We start from the raw sequence: 26261 nt of genomic DNA on the forward strand, positions 1-26261 counted from the left end.
GTGAGACTAGGCAACCTAGACTTGTTTAACTATTTTTTTCTCCTGTAGAAGTGAATGTTAATCACCAATATTTTAGAAGAAATTTTTTTTTTAGGTAGAGCAAGTTGTCCTTCTCTTAACACTTTTGCTAACTGCAGTCAATTTTTACCTCCTTCCATTGAATATACTTTAAGCCATTCCCTCATAAGAAGGATTGTTATCTATTTTGAGGGGATTAAAGCTTTTGCAATCTCTGTGGGATTAAAGCTTTTTCTGCTCATAAAAACCCTTCCAATTTTAAGTCTCATCCAATCTTACTCATCCAGTTTCATCTATATTGCCATCTCTTTGGATCTTTTACTTATTGGTTAAGTTGAATACTGTTTCTGGGAGCAAGGAATTGAGAAGAAATATTCTGTGATGTAATCGGGAAAGTGAGGAACCAGGACTAGGAAGAGCAAAGTTCAAGTCTTCTCTTGGCCATAGAAACTCACTGAGAGATTTTGGCCAGTCATTATCTCTGTAATCTACTTCATGGGCTTTTTGTTTTAGGGGGAAGAGAAGACTTTAGAGAAGCGGGTATAAATTTAACAGATAAATTAAAAATAACCCATACTTTTTGGGGAAATTATATATTTGAAAAGTTTGTTTGTATTACCTTTGAGGAAGGAATCTTAGTCATTCTCATGCTTTAATCTATGTGCGCTTGGAAAAATTGTATTTTATTGGGGGCTCAGATAAGTATTGCTTCATGTGTGTGAGAGAGATGGAGATTAATAATCTGTTCATTTGATAATTGAATCACTTCTTCAAATCACAGTCGCCCTCTTTACGACTTCATAGCAGCTGACTCTCATGAAATTATAGCGCCACATGAAGTGAACTGAATTTTTTAATGTTCCAGCTTATGGAACGGAGAAATTGTGTCTTCAGTTTTTAATAAGCAAAAAAACTTGCCTAATAATTGTCACATCTATCAACCAACCTTTATAAGGAGAAATCAGATTAAAATATTGTGAATCAGTAAACAACCTCTGAGAGAAGGGAGCTTCATTTGTAAATCACGATGCTTCTCTCTGATATGCAAGAAGAGCATCTACTCTCTCTCACACACAATGGTCTAGCTAAACCCATTTATTTTTGGGAAGTTATCTAAAGTCAGTCTAACATAACGTTCTCTGGACAATTCGTTTTTCTTCAATGTGCACAGAGGGTCCCGTTTCAAAGCTGGCATTTGCACTGCTGTTAGTAGAAGGTGTATCCTGATTCATTGTGAATAATATAGTTCTCTAATTCTGAAGATACTGTTTTATTTTATTTATTTATTTGTTTATATTTCTATACCGCCCTTCTCCCGAAGGACTCAGGGCGGTTTACAGCCATATTAAAACAATTTTTACAAACACTAAAATAATTTAAAATGAAATATTTAAATTTAGGCTGACTCCTTAAAATCCATTTAAAATTCCCAATTAAAACTATCAGGCCAGTCCTGCACGATGAAACAGCCATGTTTTCAGCTCGCGTCGGAAAGTCCGGAGATCAGGGAGTTGGCGAATACTTGGTGGTAATTCGTTCCAGAGGGTTTTACTTTTTCTTTATGTACTGTAAGAAGTCCTAGATCTTAATAAAAATGCTAGCTTTTTTAGCCCTGGATTATGCTGCTAAATATTGCTTTTGGTTTTTGCATTCACCCCCCACCCCAGGGTATTTTACCTCTTGACTACCTGAATAATACTGCCCACTTTAAGGCAGAGAGCATGCTTACCAACGCTGTCCAGATTCTTGAACAATTTAAGGTATGTAAGCTTTTGTTGAAAGGTGTAAACATTCATATGAATATTTCCAGTAGAAACATCAGATTGTCATAGCAGGAATAGAAACAACATAGCAAGTTATAGAGTAGACCAGTGGTGACGAACCTATGGCACACGTGCCAGAGGTGGCACGCAGAGCCCCCTCTGTGGGCACCCAAGCTGTCACCCCAGCTCAGCTCCGCTGTGCATGCGCATGCACCTCCTGCCAGCTAGCTCGTCTTCAGGTCTCTGCTGCGCATGTGGGGGGCATGTGCATGCATGTGCATTGCATTTTGGGGGTGCATGTATACGGTTTGGGCACTCAGTCCGGAAAAGGTTAGCCATCACTGGAATAGACCATACTTATAATTTACTATGATGGTAGGATTATTGCTAAATCAAAAACAGTATTATTATGGAAAAACTAGCTTAAATCCTTAAAACTTTTTTTTTTTAAACTGGGACAGCCAATATTTTCCATTGTCTTAAAAAAATCTAAATGTTTCATGGAACTTGTTTATTAAAACATAGAATTTACGGTAATTTCTATGGGTCGAACGTGCGTAACTGTTGTGAATTGATGTCATCGAAAGCAGTGCATTCTAATCAAGGTGTAGAATTGCTCCTATAATTCAATTCTGAGTTGAATTAGGACTGGCATGCCTCCTATTCCACTAGGAGATGATTTAAGAGCTGAAGTTTAAATTTCCGTTGTCACTATTTATTGCTTCCCAATACACAAAATGGAGTTTAGATCTTTAAGCTGTTTGACAGCAGGATACTTCAAGGACAATAAGCTCCTTCTGTGTGCAGATCTAGTAATTAATATTATCAATAATATTATCATATTATTTTCACACATAAATGGTATTGTTATTTATCTTAGCTATGATCAGTAGTCACTTCTAATCCTTTAAGAGGGAAAGCATATCTCTCTTATTTTTAAAAAAACTTGCAATTTCCAATTTCAGGTATTGATTTATGAGTCTGCAACTTTTATTACATTAGCTTATTAGGATAAATCAGGTAGTTTGGGAGAAGTTATATAATTTTGGATGTATATCTGTTTTGCTCTTTTATTTTATTCTTTAAGCTTTCCATTTTTTAGCATGTAAAGCTGAGGTGGGTTTCAGCAGGTTCTGATCAGTTCTGGAGAACTGGTAGCGGAAATTTCCAGTAGTTCGGAGAACTGGTAAATACCACCTCTGACTGGCCCCAACCCCATCCATTCTCTGACTCCCGAGTCCCAGCTAATCAGGAGAAAATGGGGATTTTGCAGTAATCTTCCCCTGAAGTGGGGTGGGAATGGAGCTTTTACAGTATCCTTTCCCTGCCATGCCCACCAAACCACACACACCAAGCCACATCTACTGAACTGGTAGTAAAAATTTTTGAAACCCACCACTGAAAAGCACCTGGAGTTATGAGACTTTGGTTTAGATCTAGGAAATTATCAGTAGGTTAAAGATTCCTAAAAGTGATGCTTTATCTGATGCTTACATAAGACTGATAATCCTCTCTTCTTGCTATTTCATTTAATGTGTTTATTTATTAATTATTTCTTCAGTGTATAGTCCTAAACCAAAATAATATTATACATATCATTGCAGCCTCAAATCAGACAATCTGTAGGGGAGAAAAATTGATTTATAATCAAACTATGGAAGAGATCTACCGGGGAGGAACAAAACGAAGACCATACTGTTTGTTTCAGTCATTTATTTTATACAAAATTACTTTATTAACAATGCTGGTTATTTTTTTCTTGTGTGTTCAGGTTAAGATGGCTCAGAAGAAGAAAACTACATTATCATTCTTGTTTTCGCCATTCAAGTAAGTACATGTTCCATTCTTAGAATGTATCTTTTAAAGCCAATCATAAAGGAATGACAAGGAATGAAATCTTCTGAATATTATACTGAAACCAAGTTAGTCAAGTAAATGAAAGTTGGACAAGATTAGTATTTGGGGGATCAAAAAAATAGAACCCACAGTTTAAAATCAGAGTCTTAGCTGAATTTCTTTCTAGACATAATTGAAAGAGAAAGGGAAGCTATGATGCAATTTAAATGAGAGAAAGATTCTGTTTGACTGATAATTTGCTCAATGAACTAGACCTTTCCCAATCTTTAATCTTTAGACCAGAACAGCAAGTTTGGGGATTTTATAAATCAGTATTTAAAACAAAGTAATTATAAAACTTATAAAAGATAGGATTTTGTTACTATTAATATATTACTTAGGATTTATAGACTCCTCAAAAGTATCAGAGCTTATAATATATCTTAATAGCCCTGACAAAAAAATCTTATAAATCAGGGATATTTGTAGTTTAGAAATGTCTGACTTTCCACAGGTGGGTGGATGTTTGTTTATTTCCTTGATTATGTATTAATTAATTTATAGGCTGCCTATTTTACCTCAAGGTAACTCTGGGAGCAGTAGTGAAATTTACTTACCTTCCCTATCTGTTCGCCAATGTGCTCATGCGTGCCATTGTCTGCACATGTGCAAAGCCTTCTGCACATGCACAGAGCCTTAAAATGTCACAAAAAAGCGACATCATGACATCCGCGTGGGTGGGCAGAGCCTCCCGCAGCCGCCGCTACCGGTTCGCCCAAGTGATATATTAAAATATTCTATCTTGCACAGGTCTCTCTCCGAATCAGAGCAAATTGATATTCTGAGAAAAACAAGGACATCTATTCAACATGAGAAATATGAGGAAGCTGTAAGTAACTCCAATGAGCCTATTTCCTTTGGTTTTATGTGTGATAATTTAAAAACATATTTGTTATATTTATAACTTAATGTTATAAATGTTACTGTTTTTCTTTTTGGTCCACTATCTAATGGTGTAATGATACTTTTCTAATATGTGAGCATACATTTAATCTCAAATAGTCTTATAAAAGCATCTGCCTTCCATTCTGAAAAGCTTTGCCCCATTGTAATTCTCTTGTGTTAAGAGCAATAGAATTTAGAATAGAATAGAGCTGGAAGGGACTTTGGAGGTCTTCTAGTCAAGCTCCCTGCTCAAGCAAGCAGGGGGCTTGTCGATCAGAAAGGTTGGCAGTGTGGCGGTTCAAATCCTAGTACAAGTGTCCTATGTGAGCAGGGGTTGGACCAGATCGGGGTCTCCAACCTTGGACCCTTTAAGACTTGTGGACTTCAACTCCCAGAGTTCCTCAGCCAGCAAAGCTTTGGTGGCTGAGGAACTCTGGGAGTTGAAGTCCACAAGTCTTAAAGGGACCAAGGTTGGAGACCCCTGGACCAGATGACCTGCGTGAGCAGGGGGTTAGACTAGATGACCTCCAAGTCTAGACTAGATGACCTCCAAGTCCCTTCCAACTCTGTTACTGTTAAGTTCAGACAAGTGACTGTTCAGTCCCTTCTTATAAACCTATACTCTGAATCTGTCATACTGGGTCTTCTTTAACATTTATAAGAATTCCCCTTGACAACTTGTTACGGGCAGTCTTTAGTGACCACAACTGTGACTGACAATTCAGTTATTAAGTGAAACAGTTTTCACTTAAATCTTGTGGTATGCAAAAGCAAATCAAGGATAATGCAGGTGGTAAAACAGTATTAAAGATCCAGCAAAATTATGCTCATGGAGAAGAATTCCTGTATACTAATCTGCTGGAGCTAAAACCTCATTAAAACATTTGCTGTTTTTTTCCCCCCAGATATCCCTGTGTAGAAAGCTGATTAATCTTGCTTTAGATGGGCTCTCTTATTACCATATGTATGACAGATTTTTCCTTGCAATGAGTATCACCATGGGTTTTGTCGGCTGGACATTTTATGCGATTCTGATTATAATAAAGTCAGATACAAGCATGACCAGGGGTATATCAAAAAATAAGGTACGTTTTTGGTTTGCCACGTATGGCAGCTTACTCCATAAGTGAATCTATTTTGTCTACAAAAATTTAGTATTGGAATTTTTGGCCTATGCCTTCATTATAGAAAAACCTATAAAATGTTTTTAAAAATGGAAATTTTGGAAATGTAAATCTGCAGTGAAATAAGTTCCTTTTTAGGTTTCCTCAAAATATATTGAGAATTTGATTACATTTTGTAACCTGTTGAATATTTAGATCAGAAATGGGAAATCCTCCAGAGATTGCTGAATTACAGCTCACAACAATCTTGTTGTACTGTCCATAGTTCAACATTTGGATGGCTATAGGGTCACCATCTTTGCTTTGGGTACAAAACTGTGTTTATATTTATTTATTTATTCATTTATTTAATTTATATACCGCCCTTCTCCCGAAGGACTCAGGGCGGTTTACAGCCAAGGTAAAAATTCATCCCAAAAGAAATCCATTAATTCAGATGAATTAATCATATAAAGCAGATAAAATTATATGTTTTGTATACGAGTGTCCACATGTGAACATGTATTTGATTGCCCCCTTTACTTGACGAATTTATGGATAGATTTCTGTTTGTATTAGTGAAAGAGCTTTAGTCTTATATCTGTATGGTGGAAGCAAACAGAGTTTGCTATGGAAAAGAGCAAACTTTAGTTCTCTGACCTTGCAGGGAAAATAATCTTGGTGAATGTTCTGATTTGCATCTAAGAGCAGGTAGATAAATGGTAACTGGGGCCTGCTGCCAAAAAATGAGCTTGCGTGGCTCTGACGCTGAGATGCTTTTTATATTTGTTGTATGTTGCAAAACCTGGTGAATATTTGGAGATGTTTAAGTAGATATTTACAGTGTGACAATAATCAAATAATATTAACATTTCTATTTTCAGGCGCCTGACAAGTTTTTCCAGGGTGTGTTTGCTGCTGTTGGGGTTTTGATAGCCTTTTTTCTCTTCATTCAAAGCTTGCCTTGGACCTACTACATATATTGCCTATTACCAGTCCCTGTCTGGTATGCAGTTTTAAAAGAGTAAGGTTTTAAAAATAAATGAAGAAGCCTGTCTCTCTCTCTCTCTCTCTCTCTCTGTGTAAAGGGGAAGAATGTATCCATATTCCTTGATTTGAAGCTATTTGGGCTTTATCATTTCATTTTGTGGTTTTCTAACACTTTTCACGTTCCGTATGTGCTGCTTTCAAAATGCAAGGTTAGTATATGAAGTGATGGATGCTAGAGTTTCTGTGTGAAGTTTTTAAAAATGCATATTTATAGTAGATTCACACAAACTTTTACTAGCAAGAAAATGAAAGGAAGGAGTGTTGGCATCTGAAGCAGCAGGAAGTTCTCTACCTGGTAGTTCAATAACATTTGATCTAACCGTGTGTGATTCAGAAGTTAGGGATGCTGACTTTACTTCAGAAAGTGCAGCAAACTAAGAGTAATTGCATCTTCTGTAGGTTAGCAAAATGATTGTGGTGTCTTCTGCTGGAGGTTTTTTTTTCCAGGCTCACTTTAGGAAATAATGCCTTTTGTGCATTCTGTGACAAGCAGACTTACTAAGTTGTGTTTCAATTTTATGAAATGTACTTTTGCAAATACTGGTGGAATAGATGTATGGTTCCCAGAGAGGACATTGTTCTACCCTGGAATTCACAGAATATTTTACTATTTAAGAAACTGAACTAGTAATGAGTTCATAGTAGTGCGCTCAGATTTGAGAGCCACTAGAGATGCTGTCAAAAAATTATTGAGACACTAGGGGGCACCATAAACCAGAAAGTTGGGAATCTCTGGCATAGATAAAGCAGATATCCCAAGATAGTTTGAATTTAACTACCCTGGAGAAATTTTGTTCATGTTTGTTTTTAATTCAATCTTCCCAATCTAGCGACCCCTGGTTATGCTAGAATATACCATCCCTCTCAATTTGGAAACGTTGTTTCACTTTTATTTCTTATTTTTATGTAGTTTTTGGTCTAATAAATTTATTTAGCATACTGTTTTTTCTAGATACCCTGTTATTCATGTATTGATCAGATTTCTCCTGAATGTTCAGCGGACTCAATTTGCTGGATTCTTAGCAATATATGCCGTGGGAATTGAAATATTAGTAAGTAATTCGGCTAATAGCCTTTTAATATTATTTGTGTATAATTTTTAAAGATACGATGATTAAAATAAAAAACACCTAACAAAATAACAAAAGGATGAAATGAAAAATATTTTTTTTAGAAATTAAAAATCATTATGAAATTTTGTATGTGAGGAGAATATCAATTCTTTATTATATCTGGGTTTCCCCCCCCTCCTCCATTTGTATATGTTTGTGTGAATTAGGTTTTCTCCTTCTTCAATCGCTCCACTCTCACCTTTGGCCTGATCGTGTTTTCTATGTGGCCTGTGGTCATTCGATTGTGGATCCAAGCAAAGGTATTTTCTGCGTAGGGAGATTTGGTAGAATGGTTATGGTCACTGCCCCAGAGAAATGCACGCTTCCATTTGAAGTTCATGAGTACTTTATTTAAATTTAAAAAAAAGTTCTCTGCAAATGCATAGGAAATATCTGGAAGAGCAAACAGTTGTCTGCCTTTTGGTAGTTTGCTAGCCATAATTACTGTCTTGCAAGTCAAGTACACTATTTTGGAAACCTTGTGCTTAAGCCTAGTTTTAAATGAGAGTGGTTTTCTCTGAAACATACTATGCTTCAGTGATCTTCTTAAAGTAATCCAAATGGCAAAGATAGGTTTAAGGCAATAATGGATGGATGCTTCTACAGACAGTCCTTGACTTACAACAGTTCATTTAGTGACCGCTCAAAGTTACAGTGACACTGAAAAAAAGTGACTTATGACCATTTTTCACAGTTACGACCGTTGCAGCATCCCCCGGATCATATGATCAAAATTAAGATGCTTGGCAACCGACACATATTGATGACTGTTGCTGTGTCCCAAGATCAGGTGATCCCCTTTTGCGACTTTCTAACAAGCAGTCAATGGGGAAGCCAGATTCACTTAACAACCGAGTTGCTAACTTAACAACTGCAGTGATTCACTTAACAACTGCGGCAAGAAATTGGGGCATAAATTCTTTAGGTTAATTATAGTAATAATATAAAGATAATCCTTGGCTTACTCTTACAATCGGAACCAGGATGTCCGTTGCCAAGTGATCATAAGTGCTAAGTGATGCACCTGATTTTACAACCTTTTTTTAATTCAGTTATTAAGCAAATCCAACTTTTCCCATTGAATTTGCTTGATTGAAGTCCCTGGGAAGGTTTCAGATGGTAATCACATGACCATAGGACATTGCAACCATCATAAATACATGCTAGTTGCCAGGGGTATGAATTTTGATCATGTGACTGCAGGAATGCTGAAACAGTCATAAGTGCGAGGACCTGTTATAAGTAAGTTTTTTCAGCACTACTGAAATTTGGAATGGTTATGAAATGAATAGTGGTAAATCGAAGAGCACCTGTACATCGGCCTAAATTATTTGAAGGGGAAAGTAAAGAGTTCTTTAAGTCAAACTCCAGTTAGTTCTAGTGACTGTGTTAACTTTCTTAACAACAGACAGAAGTGCTACCTTTTCAAATGTTAATAATAATAATAATAATAATGATAATAACAACAAAGTTGGAAGGAACCTTGGAGGCCTTTTAGTCCAACCCCCTGCCCAGGCCAGAAACTCTACACCATCTCAGACAGATGGTTATCCAACATTTTCTTAAAAATTTCCAGTGTTGGAGCGTTCACAACTTCTGCAGGCAAGTCGTTCCACTTATTAATTGTTCTAACTGTCAGGAAATTTCTCCTTAGTTCTAAGTTGCTTCTCTCCTTGATTAGTTTCCACCCATTGCTTCTTGTTCTACCCTCAGGTGCTTTGGAGAACAGCCTGACTCCTTCTTCTTTGTGGCAACCCCTGAGATATTGGAACACTGCTATCATGTCTCCCCTAGTCCTTCTTTTCATTAAACTAGATATACCCAGTTCTTGCAACCGTTCTTCATATGTTTTAGCCTCCAGTCCCCTAATCATCTTTGTTGCTCTTCTCTGCACTCTTTCTAGAGTCTCAATGTTTGTTTTGATTTCCAAGTTTAAGCCTGTCATCCTGGGATTTATTTATGATTTCTTATTCAAGTACTAATATGCTCTGATACTAGTTTTCTTTGTTTTTTTTTTTAGTTCAGCTAAAGTTAGCCTTTATCTGAACTGTAAAACAATGAAATGAAAAGTGTAATAAAAAAGAGAATATGCAGGTGTAAATGTAATTCAGTTTGAGACAACCATTGTGGGAGCTTCATCACTGGAAGCTTTCAAGAAGAGACTGGACTGCCATCTGTCAGAAATGGTGTAGGGCAGCAATGGCTAACTTTTTTGCTGTCACGTGCCAAAAGCGTGGGGTGTGTGTGTGTGTGTCATGCACGCACTTGCCCATACCCATAATTCAATGCCACCCCATGCCCCCCGCACATGTGTGCATGACCCCCCCCACTCCCCCCGCTTTTGGCGCGCAATAGCAAAAAGGTTACCGGTGGGCCCGGCAGGCCCGTTTTTTGCCCTCCCCAGGCTCCAAAGACTTTCTTAGAGCCTGGGGAGGGCGAAAACAGCCTCTCTCACCCCCCAAGGCCCTCCGGAGGCTGGAAACGGCCCATTTCCCAACTTCCAGTGGGCCCAGAAGACTCAAAAATCAGCTGGCCAGCACATGCATGCACGCTGGAGCTGAGCTAGGACAACGCTTGCGTGCCCACAGATATGGCTCCATGAGCTTAGAGATACTCTGAAATAATTCTATTTCAGGTCAGTAGGGAAGAGTTTAGCATATTTTTGTAGATGATTCCATTCCTTTTTTGCACATAGCTTATTAATGGCAGTTATTTCCACATTTTGACTGCCTTGTAGTAAGGGTGAGCACTTACTCTTGTTACCTCGCCTGCCGAATATCCTGCCCCACACTTTACACTAGGCTATCCTAGAGTGATTCTTTCAAACAGTATTGAAATGTTATATACACCCACACAAACCAGACATTTACATTTTGAATTCATACAGTTTTAGGTAGAAATTTATATAACTTTATTCGAAATGTTTCCTACATACATTAATATTTAACCATTAGACTGCTACTTGTGTGTGTAACTTACTTTTTTTTTTTTGGCCAAAGGCAACAGTGCTAAGTTGGATTCTCTCGTGTTTGCTCCTGGCAATCTTTCCCTTGATGCCAGTGATAGGAAGAGAATCAAATATCTCTTTAGTGTAAGTATGAATCAGCTTTCTTCATGTTACCACTTTCATGTAATCGTGTTCTAATTTCATTTAATTCTTGTCTCTAGAAGGGAAATATGTTATTGGAATGCAAGTAATTTATTCTTGAAACCCCCAAATTAAAGTCACATAATTATGGTAGTGAAGAAAGAAGTAATTATTGATGTAACTTTTTGAAGTTCTCAAATGAGAACTTCATTATCAGAATGCTTCACGTTCCTCGTCTTCAAAGAAGGATATTCTAAAATAGTGGGTTTGTAAACTTACAGTATTCTTTCTGGAAGAAAAAATCTGCCGATTCTTATTCTTGTTTCAAACTGAAGATGATATTTTGCTGGTGATTTCTTACATTATGTAGGCTATAAAAATTATAGTGTAGACCAGGGGTGTCAAACTCGCGGCGTTACGTTGTCATCACGTGACGTATTGCAACTTTTCCCTCTTTGCTAAAACTGGGGTGGGCGTGGCCAGCACGTGACACATCTGGCCCGCGGGGTGCGAGTTTGACACTCCTGTTGTAGACCCTTTCTCTTATTTTTGAGCTTCCCTTTTATCAGTGAAAAACAATTTTTTTTAAAAAATTGGAACAAAAATGGATCTAGAAGTTTACATATAGGCCTCTTACATTCTCAGAATAGATGTAAAGAAGTGATGAATCTCTAGTCACATGCTGGATCCATGTATCATGCTGACCCAGAGAGCAGTTTATTTGGTTCTCTTTCAGCAGGAGGCTGTAATAGGATCAGATAGAAATGGAAGAGAAATGGGAAAGAAAGAACAAATATGAAACAGCAAGAAAAACACCTTTGATGTCATTCTTAAATGAAAAACGTGTATTATCCTCTAAAATAGATGCAGGAAACTTAAAACTCCAAATATCATGGAAGTCCTTTTAGGGATATTCCATTATCTAATCTATTATCTAGTGGTTAAAACACCAGGTTAGAAAGTGGGAAATGAGAGTTCAAAGTCCTTCCTTGGCCAGCCGTGAAAGTCAGCTGGGTGACCTTAGGCCAGTCACTCTCGGCCCAATTCATTCACAGGGTTTTTATGGGGAAAATAGGAGGAGGAAGGTGGTTAGGTATGTTCAATGCCTTGAGTTATTTTTAAAAATAGCAATGGTGGGATTATGTGGGATGCGGTGGCTCAGTGGCTAAAATGCTGAGCTTGTTGATTGAAAGGTCGGCAGTTCAGCAGTTCGAATCCCTAGTGCCGTGTAACAGGGTGAGCGCCCATTACTTGTCCCAGCTTCTGCCAACCTAGCAGTTTTGAAAGCATGTAAAAATGCAAGTAGAAAAAATAGGGACCACCTTTGGTGGGACAGTAACAGCGTTCCGTGTGCCTTTGGCGTTGAGTCATGCCTGCCACATGACCACGGAGACGTCTTCGGACAGCACTGGCTCTTCGGCTTTGAAATGGAGATGAGCACTGCCCCCTAGAGTCAGGAACAACAAACACATATGTGCAAGGGGAATCTGAACCTTTACCTAATGGTGGGATACAAATAAATAAATATAATAAATGGATCTTGGTGACAGATTTTTTTAATGAGCACCAAGACTCCATTCTGAAGTAAATCCAGTCTTCTTAATGGTTTTTTTAAGAGTCAGTGATTTAGAAAAGTGATGGTTAGAGTTTTAAAAGGCACCAGCCGTAATGGCACAGAATTAGCCTTTTTACCAAAAATAATTAACTGATCATTTAAAGGCAGCTACTAGTAATAAACCAAATGCAAGTTTGAAAGCTTGGTGTATTTATTTTTTATTTATTGAGTATTTATTTATTTATTTATTTATTTATTTATTTATTTATTTATTTATTTATTTATTATTTATTTATTTAGCACCCAATTCACACAAAAATGATTCCAAATAATATTGAATCGTGATAATATAGAAGATCATCCTTAATAGATTTGTCAGTTTTGAACCTTTTTTTGACTCCCTGGAGCTTAGATTAATGTCTTATTCATGTTCCATTGTTGCAATTTTGTGATTAATTTATTTTTTTAATGAAATGATTCCTACAGAAACATTTTTGAAAAGCACTCACAAATAGTTTATCTTTTACAGAACAGCAGCTGGCCTGCTAATTATATTGATAGCTTTGTCCTACCTAGTGACATTTTTTCAGAGGAGCAAAAATAAATATTTGCATCAGAAAGATCTCAAGATATATCTATTTCAGGTAGGTAAGTTCTATAAATATGCACTGTTGAGAAGTATAACTTCCATTGCTTTGAAAAATCAGCTGTGTGTATTTTGGAGTCAACATCAATTTTAACCAACTGCTTTTCAGTTATTTCAGTTATTTTTTTAAATTTACATTTTTTAAAAAAAAAAATCTGCTCACTGGTTATACGCCAGCATCTCCAAACAACAAAATGGATTCTACGTATACTTTTCTAGATATTTTAAAGACCTGGAATCCTTCATAGGTACTACTTTTTTGGACAAGTGGAGAACCCTTCACCATAATGTGATACTATTGTTGGAAAAAATGTCCATCTGGGTTTAGTTCCAAGTGGGGAAAAAGACACTGGAAACATGGAGACTGCTTGGAAAGATGGTTTAATGGTGAACAGGATCACATGGTTTGAGTTCCTGAACAGAAAAGGGCCAAGATGCTGAGCGCACCTTGGTTTTATGCCCGCTCTGAGCTTTGAAATTCCTGGGGCACAGGAAGAGTATCATGATTGGTTGTCAGACTCCCAGGGGGTGGGGTCTTTAGCTAGCCTTGCTGGCTGATGTAATCTTCCCAGGTGCCATGTGGGGAGTTTCTGTTGCTAGATGGGTCCTATTGTGTTGCAGATGATGGTCCATTGACAAAAGTGGGGGTGGGTGGAAGCAGGAAGGTGGGAGCTGCTTTATCTTTAAAACATGTTCCTCCATTTCTCATCCAGGGAAATATAGTCAACCTTTTTAATATTTCCCAAAATATCTCATTCCTCTAGGAGAGGGGTGAGTGCTAACTTCCTACACTATGATGCTAGAATTAGGGGTAAATACAGAATCTTAGAAACGGCAAGACGGTTTTCCAGCCATCATTTATTAGTAGCTTCATTAGGATGGAGACTTTCAGAACAGCCTGAATCATTTCCTCCCTCCAAGTGTTTGCCGCTTGGATTTAATATCTTGGATAAGCTATCAGTGTATTCCCTCCTTAAACATTGATTGCTCATGTTTAATATTCTTTTTATTATTCTCCAATATCCCCACAGTTTCTCACACTGAGCTTCTACAGTCCATGTATTAGATAGAGTCAGGTTGTTTTGAAACAGGTTGGATTGGGTGTTTAGGAAAATTTATGCTGACCAATTAACAAACTCATTATTCAAGATGCCAAGCAAAACATCAATAAAATCATTAGGGAAACTAGCCCTCAACTCACATTGTCTACTCATGCAGACTCCCCCATACATCATTGCTGGAGTTGTGGTCTTCACTCACATATTACCTCCAAAATGGTTCTTCCAAAGGGAGCATCACTAGCTAGGAAGGCCAGGTGTATAAACAGATTTTCTCACAAAACAGTCTATGACTTGATGTCAAACAATCCTAGGAAAAGGGATTTGCTAACCTGGCAAGCAAGGAGGTTCAATCTAAGACACTATCTAGGTTGCATGTGATGATGGACCAGGGAATAGATGTGGATGTCCAGAAAAAATTGATCTCGGTGTTCTTTTGCTGTATCACTCAACTCCTCCTCCTCCTCCTTTTCCTGAACCCCATGTGGGGAATGCTTAATAAAACAACAAATTCTTAATTCGGCAGTGGTTTAGTAAGGTAGACATTTTTCCTCTGGTGATGTTAAAGAAATTGTCCAAATATATGCTGCATAGAATCCAAATACTGGAATACTAATACTGGAAAGCAGTTATATTTTCCAGAGAGAAATTTTGGTATTATGATAGTAAAGAATATATAATGTTTCACAACAATTTTAAAAGAAGATATTGACTCAATTACACCAAGAAAACTGGGACATTTTCTTGAGCTTTTACAGATAGGACTACAGGTAATCCTTGAGTTACAACGGTTCATTTGGTGGCCATTTAAAGTTACAAAAGGTCAGAAACCAACTGCTGGAGAGATGGAGAGAATTCTGGAAAAGTTATCCAATATGGACAAGAAACTGGATGATTTGCAAAGAGGCCAAACGGAAATAAGAGCAGAAATTGTGACTATCCAAAAGGATTTAAAGGATACTCAACAAGTCTCAGCAGAAAACAAGCAGAAAGTGGAAGGTCTGGAGGGAGAGATGCGGGCAGTGCAGAAAAGAGAGGAGACGACAGGCAATGCTGTGCTTGGACTACAGATGGATAAAATGTCTTATTTCCTTAGGTTTCAAAATTTGGAAGAAGTGGACCAAGAAGACTTGAGAGATGTTGTGACTAAATTGTTGGGAGAATTTCTTGGGAGAGGTGTTGATTTCATGAATTGGGATGTGGATCGAGTTTATAGAGTTAATTCGCAATATGCACGCACGCATGCAGTTCCCAGAGAGGTTCATGTCAAATTTGTGAGAAGAGAGACGAGAGATGAAATTCTTAGAAAACATAGGAGTGGGGCACTGATTTATAGGGGCAGGGAGATAGCCATTCTGAGGCAGATTCCCAGACAGGTACGTGAAAAAAGAAAGAAATATTATTTTTTGTCAAGCAAATTGTACCAGAAGGAGTGGGCTTCAGATGGCTGATGCCAGAGGGATTGATGATATTCCGGGAGGGCATTACGAAAAAAATCAGTACAATTGCGGAGGCTACGGCCTATGTGGAGGAACACAAAGCCTTCCTGGAATCAGATGACCCAGGAATTGAAGAAGGGGAGGTTATAGATCATGGGGCTGAAGCGGCTGCCGCTGTTGCGGCCCTGGAGTTGGGTCAGGCTGAACCCAGAGTTCTGAGATCCAAAACTAGGAAGTGATAAAGATATTTGGGATTGTGTTGGTTTTCCTTATTCTCTTTTGTACGATATTCTGTTTATTCTTGACTCTTCTTTATTACGTATTTAAAATTTGCAAACTTTGCTACTTCGTGTCACCTGCTTGCCTTATGGCTGTTGTATGTGTTAAAAAATTTGAGTAAAATTCTTATTTTAGATAAGAAAAATGAAAATTTACCATACCTGATATGTATTTGTATAAACCTTTTTTGACTAATAAAAACTTTTTGAACAACAAAAAGTTACAACAGCACGGGAACAAAGTGACCGTTTGTCACACTTATGATCATTGCAGCATCCCCATGGTCATGTGATCAAAATTCAGATACTTGGCAACTGACTCATATTTATGATGGTTGCAGTTCCCTGGGGCCATGTGATCACCTTTTGTGACCTTTTGTCAAGCAAAGTCAAGCCAGATTCACTTAACAACCAGGTTATTTATTTAACAACTTCAGTGATTCACTTAACAACTATAGCAAGAAAGGTCATAAAATAGAGCAAAATTCACTTAGCAAATACTTCACTTAACAACAGAAATTTTGGCTCAGTTGTGGTCTTAAGGGTTACCTATATTCAAGTTTGGCATAAATAATTTGTGCATTCCAATTTCTGTTGGAGTGTTTTTTTGTGTTTGTGTATGTAGAGTTGAGGGGCTGAAAAATGATAGTACTCACAATTGATGATCTTACATTAAAAGATTATCTGTACATTTTTACTGAGGAAGAAGAAATATTAAGTGCTAGTCTTAGCACTGTTTTAAAGATTAAAACATGTCCAGTAGATGTCACTATAAATTTAAGATAAATGAAGGAATTGAAAGAAACTAATCCAGATTAAAATATATAAAATAATTGTCATCGTGTAGTTTTGCTATAGTCTTGGAATTAGATATTTATTTTTTTTCCTCACATTATTTCAATTTTTGGATCACTGTGTAAAGGTTTTAAACATTGCAAAAATATACTATTTTTTTTTGAAATCATATACTTCAATCTTTAATCACCTTAGATTAGCCCAGTGCTTCTCAATTATTTTCTGTCATGCCCCCCTAGGAAGAAGAAAACATTTTTCGCGCCCCCCGCGCGACTGTAAATACGGGGCTTAGCTTGTTATGACAGTGTTTGCCGAGGTCAAACGCGCCCCCCTTTACGGAGCCTCGCGCCCCCCCGTTGACTTTGCTTGTCAGAAGGTTGCAAAAGGAGACACTACAACTGTCATAAATATGAAGTACCCGAATTTTGATCATGTAACCATGAGATTGTTGCAAGGGTCATAAGTGTGAAAAATGTTCATAAGTCTCTTTTTTCAGTGCCACTGTAACTTTGAATGGTTTTAACTCGAGACTAGCTGTTCTTTCTTAGGGGAGATCAGTAAGGTTGTTTTTTGTCCTTATATGATGAAACATACCAGCTTCTGTATCATTATTTTGTGGTCCTTTCTAAACACATTAAGAAACTGGCTTCACTTTCCTATTATGGTTGGCATAACTGGTGCCAATTTATTGTGCCTTTTATTTAGTTCTCTTATTTTTATGTGAGGAAACTGCTTTATAACAATAAATTATTTCAATCATTTTTTGACACTTTAATATATAGAGAATTTTGGATCATGCACACACTGTTTTCAATAGAGTTAAAATACGAACATTATGGTATTTTATTAGTATTTAAGTTTAAAGTCCAAATTACGGTATGTCACATAGGTACAGTGGGAAAAATGACAGACAGCCTGGCAACTTATTATGGCTTCTATGAACTGTCACACGATGACACATCAGGCAAAGTTCAATAAACCAACATAAAACTTGATGCCAAAAAGCGCTTGTTTGATGACCTCCTCTAATTACCGCTCTAATCTGTAACTCTGAAATGGACTCCTATTGACAAATCACCCTTTTAAATAAACTTCGTAGAAAGCCTCCTTCCTGAGTGCTTTTTTCTCTTATTTATTCAGTCTGGAAGAAATCAAGCATGAAATGCAGTTATGCAAGTATGAACCAACAGTTTGCTCTGGCAGTTCCTGAATGCATTTATGGTGATATCCAAAATACAATGCGGTTATACAATATCTTAACAAATATGTTATCAAATGACATTTCAAGCAGTGGGTGGCTTTGAAGGTTTCTCTACCTCTCCCTCTTGTACAGAATTTCTTTTTATTTTAAATCGCCAATTGAAGTTGATCATAATTCTTACAAAAGTGCTAACGTTCCTTTAAAAAAAAAAAAAGACCTAGTCTTTGGGAAAATCTGAATAGCTGTTGTTCATCTTGCTAGCATTCCTTAATGACTGCAATAAAGTGAAACCATTCCGATGAGCTATTGATTATTATTTTTTTATTAGTTGCTGAGCCTGGTGGCGTCAACATACATTGTGAACAGTACTCATAGCAGTCTTCAGAGCAAACAAGGATTGCCTATAATAAATCAGGTTATCAGCTGGATGACATTGGGTAAGCCTACCTCTCTCGACAGAGATTATTTTGGATAAAGATCTGTCAGGTACATATAAGAAATGCTGGTTTGCTGGTCTTTCTGCTATTGCTGCACATGTTCTATCATTGAGAAACATGAAGGATCAGACTCTGATAAAGATTTGTAATTACATAAGTTCAGGATTCCATATGCATCCTGTAATAATATAAGCAGATTTAATATGCTATGATGAATATTTATTTTGAAGGAGATGAGAGATTACATTAATTAGTGGATTTGCTAAGTGTTGAGGGGGTTCAACATAAGCGGCAGTGGATTAAGGGACTAAGTTTGCTACAGTTATTGATCCTGGGACTATATGGTAGTTGCAAAGAATTGAGAAAGCAGCTAACGAAGCATATTGGGTGTGTGAATTCCTCAGTTTAATTTACTTATTGGAAAAAAAATAGTAATTTAAGAAAAAGATGAACCTCCAAAGAACTGCTCTAAATATGGACAAATAGTAATATGTTAGTGTTGAATAATAAGTGCCCATCTCTTCTCAGCTATGAAGTTTGCAATCTCTCACCTAATCTTCCAGATAAAGTTGTTGCAAACATAACAGGATTGAGGGCAGCCACATGCACTATGCTATAAATACGTTCTATTAAGTGCTGCATATAGCAATAGAATCAGGCAGATGGTGATAGCGTATGAGCAACCATACATTCCTCAACAAAAGACGATCATTAATAAACAAAACATTCATTCCTCAACGTCTTCACAATTCCCACCTGCCCGCCCCCCTGCACTTGAAAATTATGTGAATTTGAACTGGGGATTTTTGTAAGTTTTTGTAAGCCAGCGCTTGCTGATACCTGTTCTTATATGTGATTGTAGTGCATGATGTTTCTGCTTTTGCGTGCTGCTTCCAGTTAAAGGCTGGCAATCCCGATCGTTCATAAAGACTCTGCAGGCCAGGCTTGTTTGTTTTGAAAGCTCATTCTTGCCACTTCAAGCTGGCTGCTGTTTTCTCTGCCCTTCCCAATGTTTGCCTTTTGTCCATCAGTTCCCTAGGAGTCAGATCTGACATTTGGAGAGTGATTAGACCGAGAAGAGGCATGTTAAGCATAAGAAGTTTCATAACAGCTATAAGCCAGGGTGGACCTGGTGAGATTTGTTCTCACACTTATCCAAACACATTCTGGATCTCATCTAAAATTCAAGATCCTTATTCCTCGGGATTGCAATTTCCTTTTCCTTTTCCTTGTTGTACCTCTAACTTCAGCTTTTCCTCATTTCGGCCCTACAACTTATTCCAAAAAAAACCCCAAAACATTTTAATGTATTCTTCTGTTCTAAGTTGCAGTCAAAAACGAAACACCCCACCCACTGAAGTAGTTTAAATTGTTTCTTGCTGTAACTTCTTCCAGAATATTCTGCTGGTTGGAACGCTTGCTGAAAAAAAAAAAAGTTAAAATCAACATGTGAGCTATTTAGTGCAATGGGCAACAAAATATGAGTTGTTGCTAATTGTTTTTAAGATTATGTTTTGTGTTGTATATTTTAGGTACAGGTAGTCCTCGACTTATAACAGTGTATTTAGTGACCGTTCAAAGTTGTAAAGGCACTGAAAAAAATGACTTATGACTGTTGTTCATAGTTACGACCTTTGCAGCATTTCCATGATCATTTGATCAAAATTCATATTTTATGACCATCGCTATGTCCCAAGGTCATGTGGCTCCCTTTTGCGACCTTCTGACAAGCAAAGTCAATGGGGAAGCCAGATTCACTTAATAACCAAGTTACTAACTTATCAACTGCAGTGATTCACTTAACAACTGAGGTAAGAAAGGTCGTAAAATGGGGCACAACTCTCTTAACCAATGTCTCACTTACCAACAGAAAGTTTGGGCTCAATTGTAGTAATAAGTCAAGGACTACCTGTATTTGCTGCAGCACAATCTGATTGTGGCCTAGCTATTAGCAGTGGTTTTTGAAATCTACCTTGAAAGAATGTTATCTAGCTTGGCTCTTCTTTCTTCAGAAATAGGAAGATTGGCTGTGGTTTCTTATCTGATCTTCATTTTCAGAAGCCTGGTTTCTGAAGGCAATTATAAAAGTTCCAATCCTTATAATAGAGTTTTGGCTTAAATATGGTGTGGTCGCAATGAAAACGGGCTAGAATTGGGAAGCTCTCAATTCTAATTAACCCCAGCCATAGAAACTGACTGGATACAGGGCCACCCCAGAGTTTTGGATTGTGGGAGATGTTTTCCTTTTGCTTATTAATTGATTCTGTGTCTGGAAGGACTGATCATATTTAAAATTGTGCTTAAAATTAAGTTGTTTTCTATATCAGTGATGTGGTTTTTTTTGGTATTTTTTTCCTTTTTGTGTGCTTGAATTCTGAATTCTGTCGTTCTTTTTAAAGGAAATAATTTTTTAAAATTAAAACTTTGGGCCAGTCACTCACCCTCAGCCTACTTTATCTCACTGGGTGATTTTGTGAGAAAAAACAGAAGAGGGAATGTTACATATGCTGATGTGAGCTCCTGAAGAAAGTAGATAACAAACCTAAGAAAATGTAATATTCACTCTGTTTTTGTAACTAAGGCTTGAGAAATAATTAATCAGCCATGGAGTGAACTCTTTGACATCTGATTCTTTCCAGTTGCACAATCCTAGTCTTTTGATGTCAGGAACCTCCCATCACCTGACTGCTTTGATCTGGGTTCTGTCCCATCTCCCTTCGAATATTGATCTTGCATACGAGGCTTGGTGGAAACCTGATCAGATGTTCTCTGTGCTATGTGCCAAGATGAATAAAGATCTTGAAAGTTTTGCCTCTGTACTTAAACCACTTACCAGTTGACCTGTGGAAAAACAATATAAGCTCCAAGCTCTAAAACAGAACTTTCCAGTCCACTTTGCTATCCCTTCACCCTGGTTTTTGTTTCCTTTCCATGCTACTTCGAAGAGGCAGGTGTCTTATGACCCTAGATCATTCATATCTCCTCTTTTTAAAAATCTTCTAAGTTGTCTCCTTTTCTGTGCTTTGTCTGGCATTAGAGCACTGGTTTGAAGAAAGTATTGCAGGCCTCTGTATTTTTAGTTTCCAAACTGCCTGATGCAAATGCCACTTAAAGAGGAAGAAAATATTGAACACAAATTAGCATCCTCCTCAGGGGTGGGCTCCTGGGGGTTCGGCAGGGTTCAGGCGATCCTCTAGCCAAGGATCGCCGGGGTTCAGCGAACCCCCAAATGCCACCCCTGGCTTGCCCCACCCCGCCCACCCCTCCCATTCCACCCTGCCCCTCCCAGGAGTCTCCACGTGGCCCGTTCATCATTCCAGGAAAGCCCACCTCTGATCCTCCTCCATGATTGAAATTCAGAATGGCTATACTCACTGCCCTTGTTTTGTTTGTGCTCAGCATGAACTATTTGCAATGCACTTTCATCAGAAGGTATAGAAAGTGGATTTCTTCTTGCTCTTCTGTTTTAGTCCCATAATTTCCAGGAATGCAAATGCAAACTAGCCAATAGTTTACAGGTAATCCATGGCTTCCAAATTTAGGGTGCTGTTAAAGAAATACTAAACTATTTTTCTTTTGACAGTTAATATTTTATTTCTTCCAGTTTCGTCTTTGATAGTGCCACTCCTGAGTCCCACTTTTCTGTTCCTGAGATTGCTGAGCATACTTCTTTCTCTGATGTCAACTTATCTTCTCCTTAGCACTGGGTACTTTTTCTCCCTTTTTTCTACAAAAAATAAAGTTGCCCTTGACTTGAGTTTGAATCCTGATGATTCTTTGCAACAGGTGGCAGCATTTTGTTTGAACTGGGAAGCTAAGCTGGTTAAGACTTGGTTAATATTTGGATGGAAGCCCAGCAAGATTTCTAGGCCTCTGGGGTAGACTGGAAAATAAGAAAATTGTCATAGAAGAAGGCAATGGCAAACTGCTTCCATAATGTTGCAAAAGAAACTACATGGATTTGTTAGTATGATGGCTGGGAATCTAGTTTGACTCAAGGTAATTTTTACTTGTATTCTGTATGTGTAGATGTGCTTTGGGGTTTGGGGAAGGTTATGCAGTTGTGAGAATTTATTGAATATTGTCACATTTGTGCAAATATATTATTTCATTTATCCTATAAGATAAAAAGTTCAAAGTATGGCACATTTTCATTTCATACTTGGAAATAACTCAAATTCCATAGGTGTACCATGTCTTCCAGTTATTTTAGATATATATGATATAAGGTATCTTGGATACTTGTATTTAGTAATTTTTTTTTATCTTCAGAACAGCTACTAGCTTTCGCTACGCTCCCTCAGTTATTATTTCGTATAAAACAGTGTGATTACGTGTAGATAGAAATAACGTCAGTACCTTAGATCATTTCCTTTATATTTACTTGCTGTCAAAATATGTGCTGATGTAGGTATGAAGCTCTTTTCCCTCTGGCGTTGGCTTTGTTGATGTTTGTGTGGATAGACATGGAGCAAGAAGCAATCCAGCAGTATGGCATTTCATTTAAACCTAAGGTAAATGATTCAGCACACACCTCAGGAAAAAATGCTGCCACCCTTTTCCACCAGCAATTAAAACCCCGACTGACTCATGAGCCTGGGAATGTAGCCCCAGAATCCCAACCACTTCAGTGCTCGTGTTTTTAAAATAGAATGCTCAAACAAGAGAGATCCAGCGGTTTCAAGAACACTCATTAGCTGTGGCCAAAGAGGTGGCCAGATTTCCCAGAAGCCAGCGTGTATTCCACTAGCGCAAATCTGACTAGTTGTAGTCAGAGGAAACCATAGCTAAGTGATCTAGTAACATTAGAATGTTTTGAAAATAGGCCCAGGCCTAGGCCATAAACCTAGTCTTCATGAACTTATGGGAATTCTTTTGAAAAACATTTGAAGGCTCTCTTCAGATTGTCCGCTCCAGGCGGTATTTTTATATCCAGGCTCCATTTTTATTTATGAACATTAATGGTTGCAAGGCATTGTTTTTAATGCAATTATATTTACCAGATTGAGGGAAGTTGGCATTTTAGCTCCCCCCATAGGGTTTAATGAATAACTCTTGCAATCACTTATGGTATTTGTTTGCCCCTAATTTCATCCCCATCTTTCCCCAGTGACCTTATTCTGAAAGTAAAAAATGAGTGCTAGAGTGCTACATACAGGTTCCTATTTCCTTCTCCCAGTGCAAAGAATGATATAAATCAAACCATTCTTCTCATGTCTCTAGTCCTGTCCATATGATATGGCTATTAAGCAAGCAAATGCAGTCTTAAGCTATATTGATGGAACAGTAGTATCCAAATCACAAGAGGTGATATTATTGATGAACCAGTAAGTTTCTCTGTGATTGATACTTAATTTATAAGCTTAAGGATTGAATTGATTTTATACTGTTCCAAAATGGACATTATATAAATAATTTTACTAGTTTGCTTTTTTTAGTTTATTTTAATTGCTATATTTTTTTATTTCTCTATATACTATATATGTTATACACTTGTACAAATTAGCTATACATCTTTTTCTGTTGGTGAAGTTTTCTGTGTTTCGCTGTTAAAAGAATAAATTTCACTCATCAAAAAAATAAACTGAAACATAAGAAAGTAACAGATGATTTTATTATGCTGTGTGCATAAATCCTCTCCAGGATACCATGCTGAGTGCTACAACACGTTTCAGGACATCAGAAGATCTGGAGACGTTCAAAAGAGGGAGATAAGACTTTGAGGGATTTAAAAGTCTACAGATTGCTTGGAAGAGCTGAATATGTTTAGAAAAGAAACTATGATAGGCAACTTCAAATACATAGAAAGACATCATGTTGAAATAAGGAACAGCCTTATTTTATGTGTGTGGTTGTAGTTTAGTATGTAGTTTAGAAATAGAATAATGAAAACTTGTTCCATAATAATCTGCTGATATCTGCCTCTTTGACTTATTATTATTTGAGTTATTAAAACAGAGAGGACAATGATGTATTAGCACAATGTAGATTGCATTCTGCGTTGAAGATTCTATGTTAACTGGAAGTGTACAAGATGCCTTTTTAAAGTCCTTTCGTTATCTCTGATTCTATTTATTTAAGTCTCTGAATCCAAGGTGTGTGAGACCAGCGGGCAAAAGATCCTAGAAACCCATCAGAGCAAAACAAGTTTAACTTTCAGTATGGATTTGGCATTGCAATATCTTTGCTCCTTAAAGCTCTGGAGCAGTGATGGCAAATTTATGGCACGTGTGCCAGAAGTGGCACACAAAGCGATCTCTCCGGTCATGCCAACCATCGCCCGTTGCGCTTCCAGTTTGCTTCACGCACATGCCTGCTGGCCAGCTGGTCTTTGCACGTGTATGCGTGCCAGAAACCAGGAGGCCAGTAGACCGCCATGCATACATACACCAGAAACCGGAACTGCTCATCCAGTTTTCGGCGTTCCCCCATGTTGGCGCGCGCTTGGTGCAGAAAAGGTTCGCCAACACTGCTCTAGAAAACAAAAATCAACTTTTCTGGATTAGGAAAATATGCTACTTTCTAGGACATTGGGGAAAAGAAAAACAAACAAACAAACAAGAGAACCAGTGGATGGGTCAGAGTATTATTTCCTTACTTAAGGCAACCAAAATACTTGACTAGTTACCGGTATTTGAAAAGTAACTTTTTTGTAATAATAATTGAGATATGACAAAGTTGTAGGATAAGAGGTATTGTGTAGATTTTCTGGATTCTCTGAAAAAGCACTCTTTAACTTCTCATTTGATCTCCGGGATATATACTTTTAATATGAATGTAATCCTACCTGATGCTATGTTATTGATTTCTCTTTTTCTGTTTTTTGTAGCTTGCTGCTCTCAGCTTTTCTTGCACTACAGATACACCCCAGTTTCGACCACTTCATGTGGATGACATCAGAAGGGCCTTTTTCTTTGTATCCTTTAACTTAGCAAAAAAGATATTCAGCTAGGGCACAGTGAAGATAATTTAAAAAAAAACCAGTTGCTTTTAGGAGGTTATTGCCTAATTGATTTATTGTTTTAAAAGTTATTTTGATAGATTTATTTTAGGATTATGGTTGAATTACTATCACAAAACAATTTGACAGTGGCATTTTGACTTTTTCTAAGTATTATCAAACTATAGATTTGTTATTTAGAAAATGTTAGCTACCAATTAACTTCATATAGCTTCAAACGCAAGAATGGAAAATCTTATTTTCCATGCATTTTGGTTTTTGTACTTATAAGAATTAATCAGAAAACCTGTCTGCCTTTTTAAATCATTATTAATTGTCCATAACATTCTTGAAAATAGAACATTTAGGCTAATGTAATGAGTTCTTCAGGCTTAGCAAATATTAAATATTGTAAGATATTACAACAGTTTAACAAAATTAAATATTACAGCAGAATGTTGTGATATTCTGTTTTCACAGTTTTGTACAGAATCTAGTTTCAAATGAAATTCAAGGTTTCTTATCTAAGGTGGAAGTGTTTCATACAAGTTTTGAATAAACTTGAACATCTAACAGGCTCACAAGGTTGGTAAATTTATAGATTACAAAAGCTATTTACCTAAGTGACAAATCAGGTTATATTTATTTCACAAACACTGATTTGAGGGCAGAAAAAAAAGGAAAAAAAAGAAAAGAAAAAAACCAAGAATCAACCAACCAACCAACCAAAAATAAAGAAAAAGAAAAAAAGAAACTACATACGGTATATAGTATTCTAGGTGTCTATATATTAAGCTTTCAATAGTTAACAGCTTAGACATATTTTGTTCATGAATTATTATGCAAGCTTTTAGGTTTCCAAAAGACTATCAGGTCATCTGACCCCAACCTTCCTGACTTTCAAGACCTCATTTTGGACATGACTTGTTCTCCTTTGCTGAAACTACCTGATGGCCATTTGGTTTTGCTTTTCCTGTTTGACAGTGAAAGCTGAATG

General features: G+C 37.2%; 1 protein-coding gene across 2 annotated transcripts in view; it reads left to right on the plus strand.

The window, feature by feature from the left end:
• PIGN (phosphatidylinositol glycan anchor biosynthesis class N) overlaps positions 1 to 26261 on the plus strand; it is a 74259-nt gene that overhangs the window by 25075 nt on the left and 22923 nt on the right. For both annotated transcript variants that reach the window (XM_058175872.1, XM_058175871.1), the window contains 13 exons: positions 1686 to 1778; positions 3553 to 3608; positions 4428 to 4506; positions 5468 to 5647; positions 6550 to 6689; positions 7668 to 7767; positions 7995 to 8087; positions 10827 to 10918; positions 13000 to 13114; positions 18216 to 18324; positions 21929 to 22031; positions 22736 to 22838; positions 25154 to 25240. In XM_058175872.1, coding sequence (XP_058031855.1) covers positions 1686 to 1778; positions 3553 to 3608; positions 4428 to 4506; positions 5468 to 5647; positions 6550 to 6689; positions 7668 to 7767; positions 7995 to 8087; positions 10827 to 10918; positions 13000 to 13114; positions 18216 to 18324; positions 21929 to 22031; positions 22736 to 22838; positions 25154 to 25240 — 1350 coding nt within the window. The remainder of the gene's footprint in view (positions 1 to 1685; positions 1779 to 3552; positions 3609 to 4427; positions 4507 to 5467; positions 5648 to 6549; positions 6690 to 7667; positions 7768 to 7994; positions 8088 to 10826; positions 10919 to 12999; positions 13115 to 18215; positions 18325 to 21928; positions 22032 to 22735; positions 22839 to 25153; positions 25241 to 26261) is intronic.

The sequence above is a fragment of the Ahaetulla prasina genome, chromosome 3, assembly GCF_028640845.1.
Source record: "Ahaetulla prasina isolate Xishuangbanna chromosome 3, ASM2864084v1, whole genome shotgun sequence".
NCBI classification, from domain to species: Eukaryota; Metazoa; Chordata; class Lepidosauria; order Squamata; family Colubridae; genus Ahaetulla; species Ahaetulla prasina.